The sequence below is a fragment of the Ictidomys tridecemlineatus genome, chromosome 8 (assembly GCF_052094955.1).
Source record: "Ictidomys tridecemlineatus isolate mIctTri1 chromosome 8, mIctTri1.hap1, whole genome shotgun sequence".
NCBI classification, from domain to species: domain Eukaryota; kingdom Metazoa; phylum Chordata; class Mammalia; order Rodentia; family Sciuridae; genus Ictidomys; species Ictidomys tridecemlineatus.
In genome coordinates this window covers 34,017,875-34,042,408 of record NC_135484.1, presented here as the reverse complement: position 1 = coordinate 34,042,408, position 24,534 = coordinate 34,017,875, and the positions used below count along the sequence as shown (strand labels likewise).

At 33.7% G+C, this 24,534-nt stretch overlaps 1 protein-coding gene across 1 annotated transcript in view; it reads left to right on the top strand.

Annotated features, from left to right (window-relative positions):
• Lama2 (laminin subunit alpha 2) overlaps window positions 1-24,534 on the top strand; it is a 572,217-nt gene that overhangs the window by 333,497 nt on the left and 214,186 nt on the right. Inside the window, exons 16-19 of the mRNA XM_078019194.1 lie at window positions 1,167-1,280; window positions 5,515-5,642; window positions 13,536-13,622; window positions 20,926-21,137. Of these exons, the coding sequence (XP_077875320.1) occupies window positions 1,167-1,280; window positions 5,515-5,642; window positions 13,536-13,622; window positions 20,926-21,137 (541 nt within the window). The remainder of the gene's footprint in view (window positions 1-1,166; window positions 1,281-5,514; window positions 5,643-13,535; window positions 13,623-20,925; window positions 21,138-24,534) is intronic.

Below are 24,534 nucleotides of genomic sequence, written 5' to 3'. Positions count from 1 at the left end.
TTATTTTATTTTCAGATATGAAATATCTGCAGATCCTTTTTTCACGTGTCTGTTATTGATGTTCAAATTGAAGAGTCCTCATATCCTAAGGCAGAAGAACATTTCCAACAATACACAACACAATTCTATATACTTTATTACTTCAGTGGTTTCTTTCATTTCTATTTTCAACTGGAAAAAAAAGACCTTTTGTGATATATGGTGTTGTATTTAACCATCCAGAAATACAGTTTATAACCCACAAAAGGTGATTGCTACATGGACTCATAAGCTTCTAGAAGACATCAATACTTACCTTACAGTGAATTTAGATACCTTTCAGTTTGTAGAAATCCCCAGAGAATAAAAATTTAATTAAGAGTGAGTGGATTTAGAGCAGGTACTGACAAATAGGAAATATAAACCCCAAGTATCCTGTTATAATTGGAATTCTGGTTTTATATCATAAACTGTTTCATATATTAGAAATCTACAATGAATATAAGCCAGATTATAGGAGAATAATACCATAAAATAAACTATCAGGGGAATATATGGTAAATAAACCACAAGCTACTTTGGGTAAATTTGAAAAACCATTATGGGATGGAGGACATTTGGAATGAAATATATAAATTACAAATATATTAAAGTCAAATGTGTATGTTGTCAAAGGTAGGAGGCGACTGCTGTCTGTTTTGCAGATGATTTCAAAGATTTTTATGAATGTGAAGGGATTGAGGGTGGAGACTGTGTGGAAAAGGGAGCTATTACCAAGTCAAATTACTTGGGATGATGTTGAGTGCCCTCGTAGGCTAAGATTCTCTGAGCCCTTTTATGTTGGCTGCTTTTTTTTTTTTTCCAGTACTTTTCCTTCTATTTTCCTGTCTGTGCTTTTTACTTTGAGACTGTCACATTTCAATTCTTTATATCTGTGCTTTATTTTACCATTTCAGAAGAGACACCATGCTAACGCTTCCTCTAATCTCATACCTGTCAATAACAGTAAGGTCAGTACAAAGTCCCAATGTCAGAAATAATAGTGCTACAGCAATGTTTCAATAGTGGCTACCTTTGACAGCATATTTGCTGAGTTTGCTACCTAAGTTATTTTCTATTATCAGAAAAAAAAAATCTTTCTTCTTTTTTTAATACCAAGACTGATGCAAAATTTATCTTTCTTTCAGTCTTGTTGGCCTCGGTACAGAAGAGTTAACGGCACCATATTTGGTGGCATCTGTGAACCATGTCAATGCTTTGGTCATGCAGAATCCTGTGATGACATTACAGGAGAATGCCTGGTAAGTGCTGTCTTTCCACTGGGGATGCTGATTGACACAGCTAAAATTGACTCAACAAATGCCACAGTTTGGTTGCTGCCTTTGGAACCTTGAACACTTGAGTAAAGAAGTGGTTTGACAATGATATTTATATTGAACTAAATTAGAAGCTGAAAATACTCTTGCATACGTAATCTCCCTAGTAACTATTAGGAAGTATTTATTTATATTAGTCTAAGAATCCAGTTAGAGCTACATCTTTATAGAGCATAACTAATGACTAGGATATATATTCTAACATGAATATATGTGATTTCACTCCCTTCCATAAATCTACCAAAAATAGACTGTTCTAAAACAAGAAATTATGTATATCCCCATAATAGGAGAAGTGTAAAATATAACCTTTATAATACACATAATTCAGGGTTTTTTATAATTTATTATTTTCACATTGAAAATGAGGACATTTGCATATTTATCTGAAACTTTCAGCATTTAACTATATGCAAAGTGTCATGCATAGATAAAAATAATAAATATATGGAATACATATAGAGTCGTTTCTCCTTCTACAATTAAGGCTATACTTTTAACAAGAAAATAAGCTCTGCAAAGTGCAGAGCACTTTCTATCCTTCTAAGAAGCCTTAGGACTGGAGAATTACTCTGAATAGGCCGTTCTGATTAACTCAAGGGCATGTTAGTTTTATATTGTCTGACATGGCATGAAGCTTGAAACAACACTTCTCATTTCATTAGTCTTGCAGAAACACAATTTGAAACAGTGCCAATTTAGGAGGATATCATACTCTCATTTCCCTGCAGAATGTAAGACAGACTCTGTTATCAGTAATTCTTAATGTTTTCTTTCTCTTGCTCATTTTCCCCCCTTTCTCTTCTACTTAAAAGCTTCTGGGAAAAATCCAAAATGAAAACTCAGGGCTTTTGTTTCAATGTAATTTGGCATTTAGGTTTATTGATGTACTTTCTGTTTTCTCTATATAAGATTTTGTTTAATTGCATTGCAGTATAAACCATGATAGACTTAATTTGTGGATCAGTAGATTTTTCAAATGGCATTTTTACGAATAGAAAGACTAAGTGATTTTCATTTTAATTATACCACAGTCTTTTAAAACGTACCTTGGGAAAAATATTGTGTTACCTTTAAACACTTTATTAACATGCAGTAGGAAATATACAGCTCAAAACTAATGTGGATTTGCTTTACTTACCAGAAAAAGGCAAAAATAAATATGTCACAATACCAAACTCATAATGTTCCCTAAGGTAATATCCCAAGTTGAATTCATCACAATAAAATGAAATCATGCTGCTGGTCAATTTGGTGATATGATATTTTGAAGAATGAAACATTTGTTTTAGAATTAAATAGCTTCTTTCAGTGTAATTTTGAGATAAATCAGGGAGGAAGCAGTGATAGCTGAGATCTTATAAAAAAACCTATTTTATTGGCTGTTTAATGGACAAGAAGATAGAAATCTACCTTCAAATAATAGAGGAATCTTGGAGACAAAAATCTCCTGTTCCTTGGATTTTCCCAGGTAGCTGGCAAGTAAATGATCAGGTAGGATATATTCTGGAGACATTCAAGTGTTCTTTCTCTGAAATGGTATTGAAATCTAAGTGTCAATATCTTAATTTTAGCTTATGTGATCCACAAGGAGAAAAATATTGGAATAATTGCATTGCTAAGGCATTCTTGCATTTTATTGTTCAATTGATCTTATATTTCAGCTTCTTTTTTATTATTCATGGGGAATTGTTTCTTTCATTAAAAGATAATTTATGAAACTTATAGACTTATTTTAGTTTAGCTTGTCTAATTATAAATTAACTGAAATACATTTTTGACATCAGAATAAAAATTCAGACAACTGCTATAATGTGAACCTATATGGAAAAAGTCATTTTAACTCAGAGTATGATGTGATCCAGGAAACATTTAAAGCCACATGGGAAGATGGGGAAGATGGTATGTTTCTCATTGTTCTCATGATATGTGATGGGAACAAACATTTGAAAGGCACTTTTATAGCAAATCACCCTTGTAAACAACCAGCTTATCATAGTGAAACTTTCATGTTTTTCAGTGTTGATTATATTGGTTGTGTGATGCTATTTTATAGTTTTAATTACAAATATACTTGTTTGAAGATTATTTTATTTTTATTTACTGAAACCTAAAAATACAAAGTGTAAGAAATGTTATTTTTCCATTAAATCAGTTGTTAAAAAAAAGCAGGGTCTCTGAGTTATGCAAGATTTTCTGTGGAGTTTTACAATTAAATTTTCAATCTAGTTAAATTGTAATTAATTTTATGATTGAATTTTTTAAACTCTAAAGATGTTGACAGATTTTTAATTTTGTTAACATGACAACATGCAAAGAATTTTTCAAAAAACAAACAATTATTTGGTAAGACCTAAGTTAAGATAAACTTAAAAAGTAAAGGAGGTCCAATAGGAAGGCCCAATCAAAAGAAAGTTTTCTTTCAATTGTTCTAGGTTTTGTTCTTAACATCCTAATATACTGTGTTAGACAACTGTTAATAGCAAAGTTAGTTAATTGTTACACTGTCTTTTAAAAAGTCAAATATATTTGAGAAATAATTTAAAATAGCTCAAAGGAAAACCTGTCTTCGCGTATCACCAGTTACTATAGAAATACCTTTCACTTGTAGTTGATAGCAACGACATGGAGTATTCAGAGCTTGAAAACTTTAAGTAATGAACTTTAGCTTCCATTTTCTTTTAATTTTTATTTATTTATATGCAATGCTGAGAATTGAACCCATTGCCTCACACATGCTATGCGAGTGCTCTACCACTGAGCCATGACCCCAGCCCAACTTCACTTCTTTATTTCAGAGAATGTAAATAGGAGGTTCGAGTTAAATGAATGGATTATGATTTAGATTTTTTTCATTCAATAAACAAATCTGATATCCCCTAAGAAACTATAATAAGCAATATTCAAGATATATCTTCATTTATTTGGTTGTTTTTGTTAAATCTATATACTAAACAAAACTGACACTGGTCTTATTTCGAAACCTATGGAAATGAATAAAATGTGGAATTTTCATTAACCTTATCTGACTGTTCCAACAGTCATAAAAACATATAAACTTTTACTGTGCTCAAGATTAATTTATATTCTTCCTATTTCCTTCATAAATTTGGGTGTTGGTGATAAAAATAAAGGCTGCACATCCTTGAGTTCTTATGAACCTTTGTAAACATGTAGAGAAAATATAATTATATGTGCTTATTAGACTTAAAATAAACTTCAGTACTAATGAATCCATGCTATATGACTTTAGAAGGAATTATATAACATCATTGTATCATTGGAAACAAGACCTATATCTACATGATACAATAAATATTTATCAAATTGTGCTATTGGAGACAGTTCTACTGCTTGATTAGCTGGACCTTTATACCAGTCTTGATGAGTTTTATGAACACAGCCTGAGATTAGGAATATATTTTAATTAATATGATAAAATCAAGAAATAAATTATTTATTTTGATTTTGATTTTTGAAAAAGAGATTGCTCTAAAAATAATAATTGGTAGAAAGATATAGTTTCTACTTGGTTTTGAAAGTATCTGAGGAAAATTTTTATGTGCTCTGTGATTTCATCATATATTTAAGATTTTTTTCCCATTTTCTCAATGTTCAATTATGAATCAAACAAGCTCCTCACAGATATAATATAAGAAAGCATTGTGCAAACATCAGAGTCTGCTAAGTTCAAAATTAATGCCTGAACTAAGAGGGCACAGTCTTGGGGGATTTGTATGATTAGCCACAGTTCTCATTAAATCAGCAGTTTTAAGCTACAATTGATTTTTACTTAGAATCAGCTACAATTTCCATTAAACTTATGTCATTAGGGCTGTCTGACTACATACACATACACACACTATCAAATACATTTTCTTAAGAAAAAAAATAAAGAGGAAATAAAATTTGCATAATGAAAATAATTTATAAAGGATTTCAGTTATCTTTTAAATTATGTATGTGTTGAGCCTAGTATGTAGTTGATGAGCTAGATATTAACTTCCAATGTTATTTCCCTGCTAAAAAATTGACCGTTTAATGTGGAAAAATTTATCTTCCTGGTGGGGAACAGACTAATGATTTTATAGACCTATTTTCAGCAACATGGTGCTGTTTGAGACCAAAATATAAACTCTGATATGCTCTTCTTCCTCAGAACTGTATGGATCATACAGGTGGCCCCTATTGCAATATATGTCTTCCTGGTTTCTATGGTGATCCTACTCAAGGAACTGCTGAAGATTGCAAGCCCTGTGCTTGTCCGCTCAATATTCCATCCAATAAGTGAGTAACAAACTTTCCTTACCAAGGAGTTTGGTTTCCAGTTCTATAAGTGTATCTTTGATATCAAATGTAAACTTTCTCTTGTTGCATGCACATAAATAATAAATACATGCATGAATTTTTCAGGAAGGCGATATGAGTTTTTAATGTAAAATATTTAAAATTATGACCATTTATTTCTAAAGGTTTTTAGTATTTTGCCCTAGATTTGATGATTAGTAATTAAGAGATAGAACTCAAATAGCATTTCTATCCTAGTACCAAAGAACATAATTTAAATAAGCACATACATGTGCATGTGTAGACGTACATGCCTACACACCAAAAGATCAGTGACATTAAATGCTGCTCACTTAAATCCTAGTCTAGCTTTTGTGTGTGTATGTGAAAGTATGTTTGGGCAAGTCACAAACTTCTCAAAAGCTAAAATGAAGGGATTTGATTAGTTGAAACTAAGCTTCTCTTGATGGGTTTTATGAACACAGTGTGAGATTAGGAATATATTTTAATTAACAAGATAAAATAAGAAATAAATTATTATTTTTATTCTTATTTCTGAAAAAAGATGACTCTAAAAATAACAATTGGTAGAAAGTCGTTGAAGCACTGCATTCAATTCTCAGCACTGCATATAAATAAAAATTTAAAGACAAACGAAAGCTGAAGTTGATTACTTAAAGTTTTCAAGCTCTGAAACTCCATGCCATTGCTATCAAACCAGCTGATCTTCAATTACCCATACTATACCTGAATTATCACATAGTTTATCTCATACACAATATTTACAGATAAATATATTTATTTATACATATATGTCCATCTTATTAAAATTGGTTTAACAGTACACATTTTATCATAAATTTATGACTAATAAACTATGGGTATTAATTGCTACATTATCTATTATAAACAATGTAGATCTTAAAAGTTTTATTACAAATTTCATATAATTTATATCCATTTTTTCCAGTTATTTACCTAGAACAACAATCTATTAGAAAATATTTTAGAAAAGGAAGGAAGGAAAGAAGAAAGGAAGGAAGAAAGGATTAAAGAAATTAATAAAATTTTCTTTGCTCTTTCCCTTACTTTTCATGAGAATGCTCTATACCAGGTTCAAAAATTGATATTACTACAAAATGTGGCTGTGTTAGTCAAATTTTCATCACTGTGACAAAATATCTGAGATAAATAAAGAAGAAAAAAATTTATTTTTGCTTACAGTGTCAGAGTTTTTAGTGCATGGTCAGATGGTTGAATTGTGTTTAGACCTAGGTGAGGAAGAAATATGGTGCAAGGGCGTGGCTTAGGAAAGCTTCTCATTGGGAGGCAGACAGAAAGGAAAAGAGAAGGAGAGAGAGGAAGGGGCCAGTGACAAGACATAATTTCCAAAAGCATTCTCCCAAGAATAGATTTACTTCAATGAGGTCCTACTTCCTATAGTTTCCATCATTTCCTAATAGTTCACTCAAATTATGAATCCTTCAATGGCTTAACCCATTGATGAGGGTAGAGCCCTCATGGTCTAACTATTTCCTAAAAATCTTACCTCTGAACATTCCTATATTAGGAATCAAGAAGGCAAATGGTTCTTATAGGTAAATAATTGCAATCTATAATTTTACTTATTTTATTATTTTGGTGCTAAATTTAGATCCAAGATCTTGTAATCTGCCACTGAGCTACACCGCCAGCCATAACTATAATTTTAAATGAAAGGAATTTTCTTTTTAGAACTTTTAAGAGTAATCTTAGTACTTAGTAAAGTTCTTATCATATGATGCACTTTCCATCTGTTTCTACAAGCAGTGATAAAACTTTTAGGGCAGAAATTTCAAATAATTTTTAAGTGAAATCTGTCAGCTATGATTTTTACATGTGAAGTTTTGATCAAGGAGGTCATACTCTTAGGTCTTACCCAAGATGTTCCTAATTAAGATGCTATATTATTATTAGATCTAATGAATACAATAGGCTAAAAAATGAAAATAATTCTGTTTTCAAGATTAAAGTCCTCCTGAGAACTGTGCTTTCTTGTATTCAGCTCACATGGAATCCTTATCCTCCTCTCCAAGTATGCTTCTCTTCCAATGTTCCACCTTACTCATTGTTTGGAAAAGAACTAACATTGAATGAAAATAGCCTACTATATTCTAGGCATAGGGTCATGCACTGTATTAGGTTATTTCACCTTCAGAAATTATCCAATTTGGTAGATAGACTAATAAGTCAAGTTTATGAGTAGAAAGGGTGTTATAATATCAACTTTGAAGTCAAAACTCCCTTGGTTTAAATGGTGGATCCATACTTTCCACTGGTACAACTTTGGGCAACTTTCTTGAACTACCTTAGTTTATTCAACATTAGTTGTGATAACTGAACCCTCTCATGGGGTAGTAATAATCACTAATAATTAAAATATGTGATGTACATAAAACAGTGAGTGGAAATGGTGAACTGTAGATTGATTGTTAAGTAACTTGCTTAGAGTCATAAAGCATCAGTATCAGAAAACAGTTTTAACTTTAATATCTTTTATATGTTCCAGTCCTCTGCAGTCTATGTTGAGGACTTTTTAAAAAAATAAGTAAAAATAATGCAGGTTAACATAAAACCTAAAACAATTAATCAATCCACTAGGTAAGTTAAGTTCCCTAGTAAGATCCTGAAAAAATGAGAAGTTGATTTAACCTATATTAGAGATCAGAATATTTCCAGAACATAGGGAATGAGCTTGGAAGGACATACAACTTAAGAACCTTTGCCCACCAAAGGTATCAGAGAAGAGGAAGAAAAAATACTGGAAAATAGGGAATATAAGGAAATACAAATAAAGTCCTTCATGACTAATGGCTACTGCTCCCTACCTTGTATATAATGTGACACCAAATTGGCTATGTGTTGTACACATGAAGGATTAGATTACATAGTGCATGACCTCCTCATTTACCAGGGCTAAATGGCATTCTCCAGCCCATCACATGCTCATAAACCTCACTGTTGAGCACTGACCTTCTTTGAGGAAGGCAGACAGATTGCACCTCGAGATGCCCTTGCAATGTATCTTCTTATCAACCAAAACATTATTGTTATTAACATAGCTATCAACCTGGCAGAGCTGTTCATTCATTGAACCATGTGAATCCTAATGTAGAGACCTTATGAATTTCCCCTCAAATCTGGCCAACATTGCTATAAATAAAGAGAAGTCATTAGGGAAGGAATTTTGCTTGGGCAAGTGTAGGCATTCTTGGCCAATCCTTGCCTTTATATTTGCTGTGTGTTGTCCTGAACAAAAAATAGCTCAACCAAAATTAAAGTACCATCCACTTGTACCAAAGGGATTTGGGTACCAGAAAGTTGAATGATATTTCCTAAAACATGTGTTTTGCAAGTTGGCTTACTTTGTTGATGTTAATTTTTTTTAAATCATGTAATAATAATAATAAGAACAACAATAATATATTAACATAAATAACAATATTGGTAACATCAAATATTTAGAGATCATTCAATTTTAAGATGATTTTATTTGTAGTAAATAATAATTAAATTATTTTTTAAAGATTTATTTTAGTAATATAATTGAGACTAGAGTAGTAACTTATTTGAATTCCAGATTTAAATTGTTTTATTAAAAGTAGAAAAAGGAAAGACACACTTAGTTTATAAATTCTAGAACTTTTGTAGTTAGAGATATACAGTCTTTTAAATTTAAAACCTTCTAGAAAATTATCATAGTTTAGCTACACAATTGTGATGGAAGAAATCCATTTTAAATAATAACCTAAAATATTTTCTTGAAAAATTACCAAAAAACAAGGGCACTTAAAGAAATAGGGACCTTTTTTTTAAAAAAAAAAAAAGATCTTTTTAAATTATTGTTATAATCTAAGTTAGGAACTCTGAAGTATAAATTGAAAAGTTGTATATAATCCAGAAGATGGGATTTGAATTTTTACAGTTACATAGAAAAAGAGAGAGTGAGCACTAAAGGTTGCTGCAACCTTCCTCTGAAGTGTGAGGCTTAGTGATAGTTTTAACTTGGTGATTTATCTATTTAATCCCTGGTCATAAATTTTATAGATCACAAGCATTTTGGCTCCAAACTTCTTAGATAATATTGCTAAATAAATCAAATGTGTTGGAAGATAGAGATAGATTGGCGTAATTATTATGATGTATGAATACAGACAAGCATATAATATTTAAATCATACATATACATCAACTTCATCAACTATTTACAGTGTCCACTGTGTGTTTGGCCTTTTCACCTTGGTGATGTTTATATTCTAACTATAGATGTAACTAGCCAGTTAAATTTACCTCCAGAGAAGCAAATAAAAGTGAAATTTCAAATGTTTAATATTCATTAATTTTCAGTATCACATAGATTAAATATGAACATTTGCTATTGAATACTTAGCATGCATTTTAATAGATAAAATTATTTAAGCCAATACTGATTTTCATAAATTGTGCTATAAAATTAGAGATATTCTTGATACAAGCCTGGACAGAAAGTAGCCCCTCAACAAATTCCAGCTACTGTGGAATCTGCTAATTTGTGTTCCTCAGGAATGCTTCAATTACATTAGTAAAAGAATGGAATACTTCTAGAGCTGACTTTTGGGCTCTTTCAAAATGACATATTGAATTATTGTTGTTAAATTTAGTACTTATAATTGAGAATTACATTCCAAGACAAGAGGTAATTTAAATTCTTTTGGAATAAGGCTAATGGTATCTTTATGTTTGCATTCACAAACATAAACATATACACGTACTCATATATAAACACATATGTATGTATGCACATATATTCATCTTTATAAATGGATCATTATGAAACACATGAAAATCTATGTTTGTTATTAAAAGATCCATGTGCATATCCTTACAATTTATTCCAAGAGTAGCTGCCCTTCCTCCCCATTTGTTGAAGCTGTGCCTGCAGCTCTTGGCTCTCCTGTGTCTTTGGTGCCATGGGCTGGTAAATCCAGGAAGCAGAACATTCTCTCTGCTGGTGTGCAGCTAGCCAATTAGTGTTAAGTGACATAATCTTGGAATCGATTTAAGTCAATGATGATCCCACAGTTCCCTCTTTGTGTCATGGAACAATTATCTTCATGTTTTGGCCAAAATCAGTGTCACATCACTATATTTGCCAATCCAAATTCTGGAGGCATTTTTGGTTGTGCATGTGTTTTTCTCATTCTAATTTTAATGTTGTTGTTGAATGCCGTCTTCTGTCATTCCTGTAACTGAAATTACAGCAAGGGAGTTACTCCTCAGTTTATGTTGTTAAAGAATTTCAAAGCATGAGTATATTTTAAGAGGAGATTTTATTTGCATGCATCATGTAAAGTATTTATATTACTAAAACCTTAAAATGACTTAATTCTCACCAGCAGGTTTGAATGACAGTTTGTTACATGGAGAAGAGAATATCAAATTAAAATTCTGAAGTCCTGGATCCCATGCTCAGTTCTTCTAGAAATTAGAGTATGACCTTGGGAGAGAAAAATTATGCCTACCCCAAACAGCTCATAGGATTCTGTGAAAATGTGATAAAGTTATTTGTAAAAGGACTCTGAACTATAAGAGCAAGTCAAATCTAATATATTGTTATTGCTTATTTTTTTACTGAGAAAATATTGATTTTTGTCAGTGAGTACATTTTACTTTACTTCTGTTGGCTTTAACTGACATGTGAGTATTTTAAGAATTTGAAATCTATTTTATAAATAGTTTTAAAGTGTCAGAAGCCTTGTCAACCACCTTTGACATGTCTCACGGTAAACTGATTTAGGATTTTTTAAAAAATAATTGGTACAGTTTTTCTTTCAATCACTGTAGTCCCACGGGATTGGCAAACTCAGGGCTTTAAGAGTCCCTTTCTCCATACATGATAAGATAATTAAAGAATTCCAGTTTTCAAAGAATATATACACTACAGAGATTTTTAAAATTCCAGTTCATTTTTTTTCATACCTACAAACAAAAACAAATCACTGTGTAAAGATGGGGAAAATCCTGTTTTATTCTTCTTTCATATGTGCTTCTCCTTGGTATAAACAAGTGACATGTACCTCTTCAGTATAATTGCATTCCTGCTAAGATCGTGTGGGTGATCCCTTTGGGGGTAATGTGTGGCAAGATGCAGGCCCCAGTTTCAAAGGAGATTCCCTTCTCACAGAACAGACTGGTTGCCCGTGGTAGCCACCAGAACCCCTTAATGTGAGATATTTTGTTTGGATAATATTTATATATAAACTCATGTTCCCCTTTTCAGGCTTTCCCCCCTTGACCCAGTAGATTCATTTGGGCTTTCCACAAAGTGAAATGTCTAAATTGATGCCAGTAGCTTGGTACTTCCAAAAAAAAAAAAAGAATTATTTCATCTTTACAGGAACATAATGAATTAAGTCAGAGTCATATTACTTAAAAACAGTACCCATGATCTTCTCTCCATCAAATTTAAGAAAGCTATGCAAGTGTCAGGAGCCAAATGAGATCAGGACTTGAAGTGTTTATTGTTCTCACTTTAATTCACTTAGCCATCAAGCAATCAAGCAAGACTGTACTGAATTGTCATGTCATATACAATAGAAAATAAACCTATTTAGAGAAAACATAATGGAAGAAAGATTAATTCAGGGCATTTCCCTTTTAAATAATGGAACAGTATGAATCTGAAGAACTTGATCACAGAAAAGTTGAGGATGGAATAGTGGTTACCAGAGGCTGGGCGAGTAGAGGGGCAGGTATGAGTTACAGCTAGACAGGGGCAACCAATTCTGGTTCTGGACTATAGATAACAACAGTGTAATGCACATTCCAAAAACCTAGGAGAAAGGACTTTGAAAGTCTTCACTGTAAAAAAAATGATTGACATGATTCATCTGATTTAAACATTACACAGCATAACAAAAAAAATTACATGCTATCCATTACTATGTACAATTTCTGTGTACCAGTTCAATAATATTTTTTTAAATGGTAGAGCAGCAGAATTAATGAGAGGGCTCTTATGAGAGCAGCAGATATCTACAGGATAGTGTCCATGTTGGGGTAAGCGTGAATGCAGGTGAGATGTCTCTTTCCAAGAAAAAAATAAATGTAAGCCAAGCTGAACATGTTTCTTTGAAGGCTAATGCTCACATGAGATTGCTGTGCTGGTTCTTAACATGGTGTCCAACTCTGTTATTTCAGACCAAAATTGTAAGTATGTTCAAAGAGAGAGAAATTTTGAAACATGCTAAAAGGTATAAAATGGCAAGGTTGCTGTAGTTTGTTTTGTCTTATTGTAAGTTGAAGTATAGTATACACACTTAATTGCTTCTGGAAGCATTCTTGAGGATGCCATCAGTGTGACTGTATGCCTGTGAGTATACATTACAGCAGTTAGCACATACACCCCAGGCAGCAGCCCTGAAGGTAGGAACCCCTACTGCCACCTCTCCTGCATGCTGAGTTTTCCAAAAATCCCTAAGATTTCTCAGTGCTGCTTCAGATTCCAAGGGACTTGGCTGGAGAGAAAGGATGTGAGGAAATGTGTTTCTAGGCCCAGGGAATCCCTCAAAGCAGCTGTTCACAAACTCTTATTATTGGCAATCACAGATCCAGAGCAGTCAAAAGTTAGTTAATAATAGGTCACAGGGATACTACTTCTCCACTGGGCTATAGTCATGTCTGCACATAGAGCAATGTCATTTCATCCTCAATTGGCCAGATCCTGAGTTCTATCTGTGAGACAGGAATGACCAGCTTTTGGCCTTTTTTTCACAGCAGTAGTAGAGAAAGAGAAATGAAATGAAAATATGTTACTAATGATTTTGTATATTGCTTCTTTCTTGTCTCTGTTGTTCCCCAAAACAACATCACATAGCTTTAGCCCGACCTGCCATTTAGACCAGAGTCTTGGCCTGATCTGTGATGCATGTTCTGTTGGGTACACAGGACCACGCTGTGAAAGGTAAGCACATACCATCCCATCTTGCAGAATGACTTCTACCTTGGGAATTACAAAGCCATAGGCATCATCATCCTTCGCTCTACCCCAGAAAAGCTGCCACACTTGATGAGGTGGAATAAAGTTTCCTATCACACTTGTCAAACAAATGCATTATTTCTTTATACTTTATTTATTCTCTAGAAATTGCTCTACCAATATCTATTCATGTAGAAAGTATCTGATTAATGTTTTAATCTTAAAGGTTAATCATCGACCTGCAATCTTTCTAGAAAGTGTTGCTCAAGTGGAATGTCATGCACTTTAAGATTTATCTTACTGTCTACCATCAGCACCCTTTGTTTTTCATAATTATCTTTTTGTCCTTAAAATGTGGCTTAAATCCATAGTCCATAGTTCAGTAAGTGGTCCATAATTTAAACATATTTGAAAATAGAAACAAAATGTAATTTATCATCATGTTTTTTTACATTCTTTCTAATTAATCCTATACCAGTATTTTAATTCCTATTGATTTTGTTGGATTGCTTTGCAATGGAACGATGGGTATTACTATGAATAATCTGTATAATCATATTTTCTCCCAAAATTATTTTTTGGATTTATTTATTTTTTAAATTTGTTCTAATTAATTATACGTAGCAATAGAATGCATTTTGACACATCATATACCAATGGAGCACAACTTCTCCTTCTTCTGGCAGTACATGGTGCAAAGTCACACCAATAATGTAATCATGCATGTGTATAGGATAATAATGTTTGTCTCATTCTACTGTCCTTCTCATCCCCATCCCCGCCCCTCACTCCCCTCTGCACAATCCAATGTTGTTTTATTCTTCCTCACCCCACCCCAGCCCCATTATGAATTAGCATCCACTTATCGGAGAAAACATTCAGACTTCCCAAAATGATTTGAAGAGACTTTTCTTTATTCCAGTTGCAGTATAAAAATGATACAAACTTCCCCCTTGATATTATTGCCAAATAGAACAAATTCTCTCTGGTCTTAGCAATGAAAACAGATCCAAACAGCCTAGTTCATCAGTAGGCCATAGGGATTGGGGGAAAAGGGTCATAATGGATGTGACCTACTTTCAATCTTTGTCACCAAAACTAACCCCAAAGAGGGCCATTTTGGCCTGTCCTCTCCTGCCTTCTTGGCAGCCATCAGTCCTATTCCAACCAGGGTGCATAAAATTATTGAAGCAGGAGCCAGTCACCCAGAGAGAATTTAGCTAGCAACTAGCAATCTGTGGACAAAGTACCAGTGACAGTTTCCAGGAGCAATAAGTACTATTTGTAAGAATGGCAGCGTCTGTAAATTAGTAATGGAAGAAGAGAACTGAAATAAGGAGGACATATTTGTAATCGAGAAACTAGAGGTCTTTAATTGTGTTTTTCTTTAAAAGAAGCTTTGTGTATATTACTTATTATAATAGGAAAGCAATCACTGCCAAGACAGATCTACATCAAAAGCCTAACCACCCACCGCCTCCCCCACAGCTCACTACAGGCAACCTTTTTTAGCAACTAGAAAGCAACAGCTGCTCTTTCATACAAGGCCATTAAATTCGCTTACCTAGGTGAGCATAATCTCTGATGTATTTATATTGCTTTGCTTCATACACTATGTTTTCTATACATGTTAGATCATAGTTTCCGAATCATCTACAATTTAAATGCTACCTTTAATTTTACATATATCTGCTTAGTAGCTGCCATTTACTAAGCATAGGGCTGGATGTCAGAGGTAAACAGATGCATTATGCCATCCTTGCCCTCAAGCAGCTCATATCTTTCTTTAATGCATATGAGAATGGTCACATGCATCCTGGAGAGAAACCTAACTGAATAATGAAATTCGCCCAGGAAAGAAGTAACTGACAGAGAGCATAATTTTCTGCCTAAAATCTATATTAATCTGATTCAATGGAAGATTACAAGATGCATATGCAGTGTAGCAAATGGTATATAGCTCAGCTCCAACTAAAGTTTTTTAACTAAAAATAATCTTCAACTATTTTTATACAGATGATGAGATATTTGCTTTTTCTAGGCAGAATTTGAATTAGCATTTTCCAGAAATATTTAGGGTATACCATTTCAGTATATGTATGTGAGCCAAAATCCTATTTGATAGGTCAAAATTATGAGAGGAATAATTTTGCAATTGTGTATGTTGAAGTGCAAAGGAGGGAAAAGAAAGGTCAGAGTAAAGAGGAGTCACTGGTTGCATTAAAATTGTGTATTCAAAGCCATTCTGTAAGTGATGTGTATGATTACTGTATGCGTATCGGCTACATAAAAAAATCAGCATTTGAAATAAAACAGGGTTTCCCAAACTGTAGTTGTTCCTAGACTAAAGAATGCTGTGATCACAAAAGTTTGGGAAGTATCCATTAGCATGTTAAAATTTGTGCTATGTCCTGTGGTGGGAAGTAGAGAAATCTGATCACTTAGTTAGTTTAGCTCAGTCTTTCCAAAAATTTCTGCTTTTATTATATAGCATGAATGTGTCTCAGACTACAGCTCTGGTGGATGAGAATTATCAGTTGATATTGTTTATTTCAATACAGTTTCTATTTTGAGATCTCATCTATATAGGTGAGAACTTAGACATGTGATCCCACATGATCTCAACCAAGCTTGAATCAAAGTTCTAATTAGTTGACAAAGTACCAAGGGGCTGGTGTGCATGAGTGGTGAGTAGGTGAGTGTGGGTATGTCTGTGTTGGGCAAAGGGACATGCTGTGGGCCATCCTGTCCTAATTCTCCCCATGTGTCTCTGCCAACCTTTGCCTTTTTTGTCCTCTGAATCACCTTTCCTCTCAGGTCATTCAATTCTCTTCACTTTATCCCATTCTTGGGGAGACAGAAATCATTCAGCTTCTTTCATTCCACACTGGGATACACCAACATTGCTACTATCATCACTTCTTCATCCATCTTTTCAGCTCCATCTTATTTGAGGGGAAAGTGTATAGGTTCCACATTCATAGAAATTCCAACTTTTTGAATCCAAGGTCTAGGAGTTCTCTGTGTTTCTGCTTTCTTCCCTATCAAATCCTTTCATTTAGATGCATTGCACACCATGCTCTTGCTTCTTGAATCAAGGGAAAGAAAATAAACCATGAACAAGAGGATGGCAAAGGTAGATTTAGCAAAATGTTGACTGATGATTGTTTCACATGTAGGACACTAGTCACAGCTTGGAAGCATGAAACATTTGCTTGGGGCCAAGGCACCTTGAGGAGTTACTATTTTGCTGGGAACTAGTTTAACAAGAGAAAGAAGAGAGGGAGTTGGGGGAGAAGGTATTCATTATGACACTTTGCTGAGATTCAAGGCTTCTTTCATCTGGACAGTGGAAGGCTAAAACTCCAGAAAATCAGAGACAGCATCTAGAAATTAGCCTTAGAGCATCAAGAGAAATTTTTAAAAACATAAAACAAAAGCTGAGTTAATCACAGATGACACCTGACCTACCAGACATTAGGGTACTTTCAGAATAAGTCTGTAGCCCTAGCAATTTAGAAAGCATCATGGAGAAAGACAGTTCCAAGACTGTGGCAAGTTCACTTGGCAGATTCTATGGGACAACTTGGTACTTAATGGGATATTTAACCCTTATTGGGATAACCCCTGCCTCCTCCCCAGTGTAATTTCTTAGCAGATCCTCCCTAGGTGAGGCCAGAGGCCAAAAATCAAGACTGCTTTCGCAGTTACCTCTGAGAATGCAGAAGACATTTGACTCGGGTTGCCTAATATTTTAAAAATTCACCTGTAATTTTATCCACGTGATTCATATTAGATATCAAGTTCCATTTTGCTATTTAGCTATAACTCCAAAATCCCAGTTAGGTCTTCTCTACTTCAGAAATGTCTGGATCAAGTCCAGTTTCCCTCTGATCATGATGCTGATAACATTTTCTACTTGTGTCTGAATCTCCGTAAGTGTTGGGTCCTCGCTGCCAAAGATGACATTAAATAGAAACAACAGAAGAGAGGAGCTTATCCTTTCTTAATAGTGCCATAAACAAAACTGTGGCTTCAGCTGATGTTTCCAAGAGGCTGCTCATGCGCGATTGAGCAGTTTGCACACTGCCCAAAGAAAGTCCGGGAAGTGGCAAATGGGAGCTTGAAGCCAGTATGAGGGCTTGAGTGCAAGAAGAGCTTCTTGCTGTGCTCAGCTGCAGAAGTGTGGACCCACTCTCTCTACACGTTTTGTAATTTGCAGAAAGGCCTTGAATATGCAGGCAAATTCCCTCAGTCTTTAGCTGACTGGCAGGTGCAAGGTAGTAAGAACACAGTCTTGCAGTATAGCCACACACCTTTATACTCCAGCCACTTTTTCTGTACCTTTGTCAATGCTGTCCCTCCTCCCTAGAACACTGTAGTTCTCCCATTGCTCTGCCTGAGGCTAACCCTGGTCATCTCTTAAAATTCTGCTCTGTCATTCTGAATAGGCCTTTGTTAAATCCTAATCCGAGTAGGTTGTACCTTTTCTATGCTTTGCTGATAGTACTAACATAACTCTGGTTGTTCTATTGTCAGATTGTTTAAGGAATATTTGTTTTCTGTGGACTAAAGACTGAATGTTATTTATATGCATCATGTAAAAATACTCAGTGGCTTTTTTTTTTTTTTTGAGGAAGAGATAGTATGACCAGAGGCCTCAGATTTTAACCCAAAGTTGTTGGAGAAAATGATGGAACGCAATGAGATTTAAAACATCTCCTCCATCCTGTTGCTTTCTTTTCTCGTTATTGTTCCTCTCCTCTTCTGTCATTCATTCTCTCTCCCTCTCCCTCCAACCTTTCCTCTCTCTAATATTCTTCCCAAATTATCAATAGCAGCAACTCTTATTATATAACTGCATGTGTTTTCTGGAATCTTATTTGCTTTTAAAGGGTATCTGTTTTAAATAGCTCAATTTGATTTGAAAAAGTGAACAAATGTGGAATGGAGCAGTGACTCTATGACAAGGTGCTCATCTTTAACAAGGAATCCAATAAACTGCCTTCTTTAAAAATGCCCTCATTCTGCCTTATCTGTGAAAGTGAGAGTGCTTAAGATTTCAAATTACAATTAATTTTATTAGAGTGATAATCTGTGAAAATGAAAAGGGTCAAAGGACTGTGATTTTTAACTAATTTTTATTAGATAAATCATATAACAGATTATAAAGTGATATTATTAGTAATAAAAGCATATGATTAGTAGCATTGTATTTTCTGATCCTAGCATTGTTTGTTCACTCCAAATGGAACATTTTATATGTCTCTTTGAAGACCATTCTATGTATAAAAATGGACATGCACATACACCACCAATAAAGCACAAATTTACTGCAGAAAATGGTCCCACTTTCAATTAAGCAGCATATGAATTTTCTAATATGTATATTCACAAATTTTTCTTACATGTCCTGCAATGAAAAAGACAGATGCTTCTTTCATTATTCTATTCAATCACAGTTTTGTTGCTTTTTTTTTTCTTCTATGGGCTGAGTTTCTTTTATTATAGGAGAATTTTGTACTTATTAATTGGTATCTGTGTTAAGAGAAATTCCCAGATCTTGTTATATAATGCCATCTCTCCTGAGGGCAGTAAGTTATTTTGAGGAAAGTGAACTGAAAATAATAGGTCTTTGTTGACTGTGATAATAATCACTGTACTTCCTTATTCTAAGTGGAGCAAAGTCACTCTCTTAGCAGTAAACAAAATGAGATGTGAATATATGCAAATGTGATCATAAGCTCTGAATATCAACTAAGGTAAGAATACCCCTGAAGGGATTATGGGGGAACTTTATGCACTAAAATATTGTTTCATATTTTGTAATAGAGAATTAATATATGAATTTGTGGGCAGCAGTAGCCTTTTAAGATGTTTATATAATATTCATAATCATATTAACCATTTTGTAAAGATAATTAAAACTATTATTCTCATTTTTTAAAATTATGATAAAATATTAAATCCATAAGAATATTATGGTCCCCATACATTTTCTGGAAAACTTAGAATAATCATTGATCAATATGTCTGTACCAAATTAACGACTGTGTCCCATAATTGCAGTGTTATTAATATGTCCTTAATATGACATAATGAATTTAAACCATTTCTATTCCTAATGGCAGAGAGCCTTGCTCTAAACAATGGCTTTCACATCTGAGTAGATGAGCATAACATAGCATACTATGGAGGTAAAAACACTCTATTTTCTTTGTTCATTTTCAATTCTGACCCTTGCTGCAGAAGACTACTTTGATAAGATACTGCAGGTAACAGAGCTGGCCTGCCCATAGACTGTGGATGCCCTGTTTCATTTCTCCTTTGTCAAGTATGGCTTAATATGAAGTGTGGGAAAATGTAACTGAAAGAGATGACAGAGCAGAAGATAAATAGGCATTGCCTGTAAGGATGTATCTGTGTGTCCGTAAGGTGATGTGACATTATAAGACAGCATTTAGATCAGGGAAATTTTGGTATTATAGTTTTTTTTTTTTTAAATCTCCTCTATAATGCTCTGTAAATAATGACAATATGTAAAAATAGTTCTTGGTTGATTAAAACAAAATACCTGGATTTTGCTAATTTGTGTCATGGGCACGGTTGAGCATCACCTTATGTCATATTGCCATAATTGGCAAGAATACCTACTTAGTCTTCCCCTTAGTAAAGACTCTTCATTTATAAACTACCTCTAAATCTACAGTAAGTTACATACAAATCCATTATTAATTCAGAGACACACTCTACCCAAATAAAAATAAAAATCTCATGAGTCACAGTTTTTATTTAAGAAATTCTGTACTCTCGCTACTAAATTTCTTGTGAATTGTTTCCTCCTAACAAGCTCTTGCTGCAAGAACAACAACAACAACAAAATGTGAACCTTGCATATTTGTACAAAAAAACAACCAATTGGTGTAGAGATACATAATGTGTTCTATTACAAAGGCTTTGCAACATGGACCTAGATTCTTTGAGAGTGCCAGCAGCAGATTTCTTATGCTTTGGTCTCGTCTTCAGTGCCAGTGACAAGATTTTGTTTTGTTTTGTTTTTGTCTGGCTGAAATCTAATTACTAGTGGGTCTGGCAGGATTTCGTATTGTATCTACACTGTGGTTATAGAAAAACATTTTTTAATCACCTTGCATTTGAGACAAGGAACACTGAAAAGGAAAAGCCATCATACTGGGAGAGTAGTAGCATGAAAAATATGTAAACATTGCCCCAAGATGTGTTGCATGAGTTTACCCCAAATACTCATAGATGCGATTTTTCACCTTAGGTGTGCAGAAGGCTATTTTGGACAACCCTCTGTACCTGGAGGATCATGTCAACCATGTCAATGCAATGACAACCTTGACTTCTCCATCCCTGGCAGCTGTGACAGCTTGTCTGGCTCCTGTCTGATATGTAAGCCAGGTACAACAGGCCGGTACTGTGAGCTCTGTGCTGATGGATATTTTGGAGACGCAGTTGATGCAAAGAACTGTCAGCGTAAGTCCTGAACTATTGATGCCCCTGACAGAATTGATGTATTATACCTCAAAGTAGCTGATGAGTTCTTGAGTGGGGATTGGAGACTAGGAAATTATCTGTAATACATGGATGATAGATGCACAGCATAGACAAGAGTCTGCATATTCCAGAATCTATCTTTCTTTGTGCTAATAGCAAAAATCCTTTGAAAATTGCTGCATTGTTGAAGTGGTATTCCTTTTTATTTTTTCAAATGATACACATGTTTCTATTTTAAAATGACCTCATATTCATAGTAGGAAAGAAGAATTTGAAAATTTAGTAGGACTTTTTTTTGGTGTTATGTTTTATTGTTTTGTTTTGTTTATCTCAATTCTAATATATTTTTTTTGCTGTTGACCTAAAGTTCTTGGCTCAGATCCTTCATCATTACCTGTCAATAGGTGTTATTTGGTTGTGCTTTCCTGTGTGAACTTTACAGTCTTGTATTTTTTTAATAGGTGTAAAACTCTGCCAATGTTTTCACACACTGGCATTGTAATTATTGAATGATTAACTTTCATCTTAGGACTATGCATAGGATATTACTTCTGTGTTTTCCTTCACAAAAGTAGCTACTCTATGGCTTCATCCATTTTAGTACAATTCACCCCCCTCCCCATCTTTGCCTTCTTTGCTGTATTAAGTGTGGCACAGAATTTACTAATGCTTTATAATAATGGTAATACAATATGCAAAGGGAACCTAGCAGTGGAAAGGCAAATGGGTTTATGAGTCCACATTAGCACTCGAGTGCTTTACGCAGCCATTGTCAGCTTCATCCGCTGTCAAAATCTTTAGGAGGAGCAGGATATTAAGAGTAGCCCAACCATTCACTTCTGCCAAGAGACTCCTGTAATCATTCAGGTAGGGCCCAGGGCTTGCAGAATTACAGAAACCAGAGAAAATGAAGTTTGTTATCATCTTTGCTTTAAGCACTAAAGGCCCACTAGGGTTCCTCATTTCACTAGAAAATGTGTCTTCACCTAAATTGAGAAGATGAGTGTGAACTTTGTGTCATACACGTATGATAATGCGTTCAATCAAAAATTAATCACTCTGGAACAACTACTGTCTGTCAATATCATATATAAAATGATTTTAAGCAAAATTTCCAACAGGTTCAGAATGACTTTTAACATCATAGGTTTTTAGGCATTTTTGTAAAATCATCAGGAACTGAAGAAATTCTTCTGTTCAAACAAATCATCTGGGATCCATGTTTTCTAGCTCTGTGATGCTGAGGAAGACATTTGACCTCAATAAGACTTAGTTTCATCACCTCCAATAAGTTACAGGAATTAAAGGACATAGATAGCACATAGAGAGCATCCAGGGAATCCTTGGGGTCTGGAGATGCCCACACATGGTCTCTTGTCTGGTAGTAGTGCAAGTAGTAGTCATGAATATCAGTGGTTCACTAATTCTAGATTACTTTAGTCATTTATCAGCCTTTCTTTCTCTGTCTTCTAATATCCCTATGTAAAGATGCAGATATTATTCCAATCATTTTAGCATGATAAACTAATGATTTGTGGCATAAAGTTTTAAGAACAGAGGAGAATGTGGAAATAACAACATTTGAACTATCTCCAATTTTTGTACTACTTGCCATGAGGTATAAATATGATTATGATTTTTAATGCCCTCCAGGATATAATGATGATTAAAAATGTAAAAATCTATTTATTATCTATTTTACAATTTTTTTATACAGTAGTTCCTCTACACATGATAGTAAACCCTCAAGAAAAGAAAGCTCATGAGAAAGCATTATTTAAGTTGCTTCTGGATTTGTTCATAAAAAGTTGACCACTACCAAGAAGTATATTTTGCTTTTTGAATTTATATATTAGATTGGTTTATACTCTTCCATTAAATGCCCCTTTTACAAAATTCTATATTGTTTTTGTTATTTTTAAGGTGACATTAATCACCAGAATATTTATGTAAATTTAATTTTGTAGTACTTACTTTTTAAAAAAAGGATTTCTATATTATAAATAACTTAAGATTTTTTTAAATTTATGTATAGTACACTTAAGAAATTTATATAAAGAAATTGATAGTGTGCACCACAAATCGGTATCCAAATGAATGTGGATATTTAAAAAGAATATTTGTCTCCAGCCCTTTTTTAAACTCCATATGAATGAACTGTTCCTTAAGCTATTGCCTGAGGAAAATTAACCAGCTAATTTGACTGGTTGCTGGGTAGGCCAGTATTCCAATGTCCAACATACTAGAATCAAGTTAGCAGATACTGAAGACTAAACTTTTCTGGAAAAAAAAAATCAAGCAATTTTTAGAAGAGCAGTAAAGGAAAGTGAAATCTGGAGCCAAGTGAAGAGAATAATAATAGCATTGGCTGATGATAGAGTAGCCATTTTAACATGTTAATAGGTAATGTTTAACAGATATTGTACCAAATTTACCAAAGCCACATATGGAATAGCCTTAATTCCCATCCCATCTGCCCCCACACAATTTCATTCTGTTATCAACGCCATTATATGCATCATGACACATGCATTTGTAGAGTACACAGGGAGCCTTTAATTAGCTATTTTTGTGAATACCACTTAGGTTTTAGACTGATTTATTATATGTTTCAGAATAACATCAGACAGCTTCATAACACAAAAATGACAATAGATTATTGAAATCAAATATATTTTCCATCTTTACAGACAAATTGTAATATTAAAGTGATTTTAAAAAATTACAGTGTTCTATTTCTAATAGACTTGAAGCAATGTTTTCATCTTATATACTTTTATAATCATTTCAAACTCATTTTTTGTACTTAAAACAAAGACTGACACAGAATAAATAAACATTATTTTGAAATAATTAATTCAGTATTACTTGATTAATGATGACATTAGTATTATGACATGAATGCAATCAATTTTAGTAATTTTTAAGAATTATTTTGGCCTTAGAGTCAGTATATATGACTTACAATGGGATTATAATATTTTAAATGTTACCCAATGTATCTATGAAGGAATTACCCAGCACTGTACCTGAAATCAGGGATCTGCAAGTCTCAGTAATGTTCTGAACCCAGCAATATCTAACTGGCTTTGAATATCTTGAATGACAACATAAATGTTTGAATAGCATATGATGTCTGGAGAATTGTACCAAAGACTTGATATAAATTCTCTCTACAGCTGATAGAGTTATTGTAGGGATAAAAATGATAGAATTCTTGAGAGCAATTAGTAAGTCAGAAATATTCTATTACTGAATTTAGGTGTCAGTGTTACCACCTGGGCTATATTTTTATTTAACAAACACATTAAGACTAGGAACATTTTGGATTTCAGATTTTCCGACTAAGGATACTCAACCAGTAAAGTTTATGCAA